The sequence below is a fragment of the Arachis stenosperma genome, chromosome 2 (genome assembly GCF_014773155.1).
Source record: "Arachis stenosperma cultivar V10309 chromosome 2, arast.V10309.gnm1.PFL2, whole genome shotgun sequence".
In the NCBI taxonomy this organism is placed as follows: domain Eukaryota; kingdom Viridiplantae; phylum Streptophyta; class Magnoliopsida; order Fabales; family Fabaceae; genus Arachis; species Arachis stenosperma.
Window position 1 is genome coordinate 84087987 of NC_080378.1, and position 5480 is coordinate 84093466.

The following is a 5480-nucleotide window of genomic DNA, read 5'->3' on the forward strand; positions in this document are numbered from 1 at the left end:
TTGTAATTGGAATTCCCATCTTAACTCTTGTGAGGTCCATCTTGGACTTAAATTTTTTTATTTATTGAATGAAACTTTTACCTACCTTAGATAAAAAAGAGTAAAATATATTTTTTGTCTTTAAAATTTGACAAATATTTTTAAAATATTCTTAAATTTTATTTTGTTTCAATTTTGTCCTGAAAATTTTCGATATGCATCAATTATACCTCAGGCCGCTAATTTTTCAAAAAATATTAGGAATAAATCAACAACAATTTTATAAGAACAATCTTCAATACAAATAAATTAAGCATATTTTTTATGTATATTTTGTTGGATTGGTTTTAAATTTTTTAAAAATTTAGTTATTAGAAATAATATACTCGATGCAAATTAAAAATTTTTGAGACAATTAAAACAAAATAAAATTTTAAGAATATTTTTAAAATTTTTACTGAACTTCAAAAAAAAATATATTTTACAAAAAAAAATTCGATAATTTAAATTTCACATTAAATATAAAAAATATTTGGTGACTTACAATTTGTCGTTATCTTGAAATAGTAACTTGTGTCAAAGGTGAATTTTAATCTCTGCATCTCACAGTAGACATGAAGTTAATTTTGATTAGGTTTGGATTAAAATAACGATCCGGTTAAAATCAAATTGTAGAATCCAACTTATTTTTTCATACCAATAGTAGTACCAAGGGACTTGCTATTGATGCACCCCCACCCTCAAACTGCCTCCCTGCATTTGTGAACCTAACCCAAACACAACACAAACACAAACACAAACATTTTCCTTCTGATTTTCCTTTTCCCCGTTTACGTCACATCTCTTTCGTTTTTCTTTCTGTTTAATTATTGTTAATTAATAATATTTATTATTATATTGATCAACTCAACCCCTACGATCATACCAAAGAAGACATCAACAACAAGAACAGAAAGAAGCCTTTCCATGATTCATCAAAGACAAGAAGACAACGCCTTCTTCTTCCACCTTTCTCCTCCCACGTTCCAATTCCCGCGGTAATTTTGAGGAAACTGCGGGGGCACAACAATTCCAATTCCGTTCTATCTCTAATTCCTCAGAAGAACCGAAGAAATATTAAGGGGGAAAATAGAAAATTCTGATTCAGGATGTCGAATTTGTACGGTGACTACAACCAGAAGATCGATTACGTGTTCAAGGTGGTGTTGATCGGAGACTCGGCGGTGGGGAAGACGCAGCTCTTGGCGCGGTTTGCGAGGAACGAGTTCAGCATGGATTCGAAGGCCACGATTGGTGTTGAGTTCCAAACGAAGACTCTCATCATCGATAACAAAACCGTTAAGGCTCAAATATGGGACACCGCTGGCCAAGAAAGGTTCCTTTCTCTTTCTCTTTCTCTTTCTCTTTTATCATTCAATTCAATTCAATATGTATAATTTATTATTATTATTATTATTATTATTATTATTATTATTATTATTATTATTATTGGTCTTGATTCTTATAATTGTTGAATTAGGTCCGTTTCTTTTGTTCTTGATTGCTATAATTATTGTTATGTATGGGTAGTTAGGTTTGGTTTGTGGAGGAGTAGGACCTGGTTCCCTTTAGGGTCATAGTGTGCCTCAACCACCATGACAACACCACGTTGTTGGTGATTGGGTAGTTTAATAGCTGCGAACGTTAAATATAATAATAAAATTAAAGACTTGTTAGATTTTACGTGATCAATGCAGTTTGGTAACGTATAATCCCCTTCCAGACTCGAATGAAATTTGTATCTTCACGAGGCTATTACTATGGTTTAGTATATTATTTAGAATAGCAATGTGGAATCTCATGTCTTTGGGATGGATACCATCTATTATTTATTTAGAGTAACAAGATAAGTAAATTTTGACATTTTGTAATAGACTTATATAGGTCCTTAAAAGAAATGTATAAAATAAGTCTTTGAAAAATCTTACTATGAAATTATAAGTATATGAGAGAAAAGAAAAAAAAAAGGATCCCTGGACTTATAGGTTCCAAAGAAATGAAATGTGTGCAGGTCATGTTTCTTCAAGGATCTATAAATCTAACATTGTAGTTCGTTAAGAATGACTTTTTCTCATTAAGAATCTATAAGTCCAGCATGAAATTCCTTAGAGATTCCTATTACTCATTTATTTGTGGAATTATTGCAGCGAATTAACTTTGGTTAGATCCTCAGTGGAGTTTGCATGTTTTGGTTGCTCAAATTCATAATGTAATTTCATAAAGGAGCTTTTTCTGGTCAATATTATTTTCTAACTTTTCGATTGATTTGTTTTTAATGTTCACCCGTCAGTGGGAAGAATGGAAGATAGTACTCCTATTCTGCAAAGTGAATGTCTTTTGAACTTTCTTTTATCTACTAAGAATTTTTCTGGATGTTCCTCTTTTTTTTTTCTTCCCATGTGCGTTTCCATTAATTTCCAGTCAGCGGGTTCAATCCTAGCTTGATATGACTCTGTCTTGTAAAGGGTACAAAAAGTAATTAGGATTCTGTTGTTGGATTGGATGAATTTATAGAAAAACTTTATTTGTTTTAATTGGACTTACTTCGTGTTTTCTCATACCAAAGGTGCACCAGTCTTACTAATTGGTAAGTTTAGTATGAACTGATGAAGCTTTATCTGAATTACTAATCTATTAATGTCTTTACTATAATATCCATGAGTGATTGTTTACTGATTTCTGAAAAGCAAAAACCTAGCCTTTAGACCAAATATGGATCCCAACACTATGATTTATGCCAAGGATTGTGATCATATTTTTCTGATTATGCCACACCTCTCTTCTGAAAATTTGTTTGTAATGGCTAATTACTCCTGGGATGTTAAGATAGATTTTTCTGCATTATAAGCAATCACAAGTATTTTTGTTTGCTTTTCGTTTGGCTTGGATATATGCTCAAAACATTCAATCTTTTGCATATTTGTTCTGTTTAGGTTCTTTTTTTTCTCTCATCGAGATTTTTTGTTTTGCATCTTAGTTTGTTACACAGCTTCTGAAAAAGTTCACTACTCTCTTTCAGGTACAGGGCAGTTACTAGTGCATATTATCGTGGTGCTGTTGGAGCAATGTTAGTTTTTGACATGACAAAACGCCAATCTTTTGACCACATGGCAAGGTGGTTAGAGGAATTGAGGGGTCACGCGGACAAAAACATCGTCATAATGCTAATAGGCAACAAGTGTGATCTTGCAGCTCTAAGAGCAGTGCCAACAGAAGACGCGCAGGAGTTTGCACAAAGAGAGAACCTGTTCTTTATGGAGACTTCGGCGCTCGAGTCCACCAATGTTGAAACCGCCTTTCTGACCATTCTAACCGAGATATACCGAATAATCAGCAAAAAAACACTTTCTGCCAACGACGACACAGACCCCAATGGGAGTTCAGGGCTTCTGAAGGGAACAAGAATAGTTGTTCCGGACATGGATCACACCGAAAAGAAGGGTGGCTGTTGTGTATAAATCCTTATAGCTTCTGCTTCTTTTGGTTCTTGAGAAACATATTTCTCAGTCAAGCTCCTCCTCATACACGTGGGGGAATTTGTAGGGAGGGTAGTTGGATTTTAGGCTATAATGTATTAGCTACTGTGCTTTATATATACGTGACTCCATCAGAAAAATTTAGGTTGAATGTACTTATTACCATGCTTTGGTTGCAGATATACGATTTTTTTTTTCTTCTATGTTTGACACTTTCAGATTTAGAATTTAGGCTTCATATAGACTCAGTTGTGAACCATTGCGTCAGAATTTTCAAATAGAGGAATGCAAACTGTTCAAGTTACCAGACCCATCAATCTTCTGTATTAGACTAATAAATTGTTTAGTCGGATTAGCATTGTGATTATAAACAAATATATCACTTTGGTTTTCAAGTTACCAGACCCATCAATCTTCTGTATTTGTTGGATGAACTCGCCACCCAAATTTGCGGTAATTTTAAAATTTTATTTAGAATACCAAACTTTATCATGACCTTCACCAATTTACTCATTCAGATCTCAATTACACTCTAGTAGTTCTCGAGATTGAGTTGCAAACACTATAGTGGTCCCTAGACCCCTTTCGGACGTCAATTCAACAAGAGTCATTATGTGATACTCCCTTATGAGGGCCACATGAAATGTACACAAGGACTGAAAAAGAGAACCACATACCACTATAATGTCCAAAGCTCAATTTGGAGAACCACTATATATTGCAATTGGGATATGAGAGATCAAATTGGTAAAAGTCATGAATTTGAAAAACTAATATAAAAATTTCAGGTATGCTACACATACAAACTTTTTTGACTTACAAATCTTACAAGTTGGCACAAGCCCAATAAAACACAAGCGCATTACACTCCCACATTCAAGAATAAATACACGTACGTTACTCAACCACTTCCTGTTTCCAAAACGCGCTACTCACCATTATGAACGACTCTTCTTCTTCCTCGATGAAAACCACAACTGTCATTTTTCTTCGCGTTTCTCCTCCTCCTCTTCTTCCTTCTTCTCCTCATTCTTTGTGTTTCTCCTCCTTTTTCTTCGCGTGTTTCATCTTCATCGTCGTGTTTCTCCTCCTTCTTCTTTTGATTTTGCAACATTATGTATTTTTTTCTACTTTGCTTGATTTTTTCCTCCCAAAAAGAATTATGAGAATATGAAATAAGAAGATGAAAAAGAAGAAGCAGAAGATGAAGAGGAGGAAGAGAAAGAGTTCTGAATTATGCAGAATTCATCATAATAAAAATGCACACAAATATCTTCGTTTTACACTCAAATATCTTCGTTTTTACACCCAAATTTGCTGCAGATACAGAAATGAGTTATGTTACGTGAACAGTAAAATCATCCACCAAAGTCAGTAAGGACTGCAAAATACACCATAGAAGGACTGCAAAATACACCCAAAATACACCATATTAAAACAAGCATAAACTATAGAATGCAAATACAACTATAAAACCATCATAAAAAATTAACAAAAACCATATTTATGAATCATAACTAAACAGAAACTAAAACAATTCAACTAAAAGAATAAGACAATTCATTCTCCGTCAGATGAAAAGTCATAAACTGTAAATACACCCAAACTTTTATAAAAAATACACCCAAATATTCCTGATCTACACCCGAACGTCTGATATAAAATAGACAAGATTATATTAATTCTAATCAGAACTAGTACATTAGATTCAATTCAAACAAGAAAGAATTAACAGCATATTTCACAGTCAAGGTTCACGTACTGGTTCATCTGAAAATATGAAGTTGAATTATTCATTATCTTTAAAAACGATTTCAGAACTTGATGTCAAAAAACAATGGAAATCGAAAATAAAAAGAGAGAGAATAGAGAAAAAAGTACGTAAATGAAGAAGGAGAAAGAGAAGGCAAGAAATTCAAAAAAGAAAACGAAATCCTTTCAAAAATTAAAAATCTGTTAGAGGTGCGTGAAACATATGTGCATAAC

At 33.2% G+C, this 5480-nt stretch overlaps 1 protein-coding gene across 1 annotated transcript; it reads left to right on the forward strand.

Moving 5' to 3' along the window:
- Positions 1-696: 696 nt before the first annotated feature.
- Positions 697-3697, forward strand: LOC130961518 (ras-related protein RABA4d). The gene is made up of 2 exons (XM_057887449.1): positions 697-1354; positions 3038-3697. The coding sequence occupies exons 1-2, from the start codon at positions 1128-1130 to the stop codon at positions 3474-3476; spliced, it is 666 nt and encodes a 221-aa protein (XP_057743432.1). The 5' UTR covers positions 697-1127; the 3' UTR covers positions 3477-3697.
- Positions 3698-5480: the final 1783 nt, after the last annotated feature.

What these genes read in the sequence shown, in the direction of transcription:
- LOC130961518 (XM_057887449.1), top strand. Translation starts at nt 1,128, where the DNA reads ATGTCGAATTTGTACGGTGACTACAACCAGAAGATCGATTACGTGTTC. An exon ending in GACACCGCTGGCCAAGAAAG is followed by an intron (nt 1,355 to 3,037) that starts GTTCCTTTCTCT and finishes ACTCTCTTTCAG; the next exon opens with GTACAGGGCAGTTACTAGTG.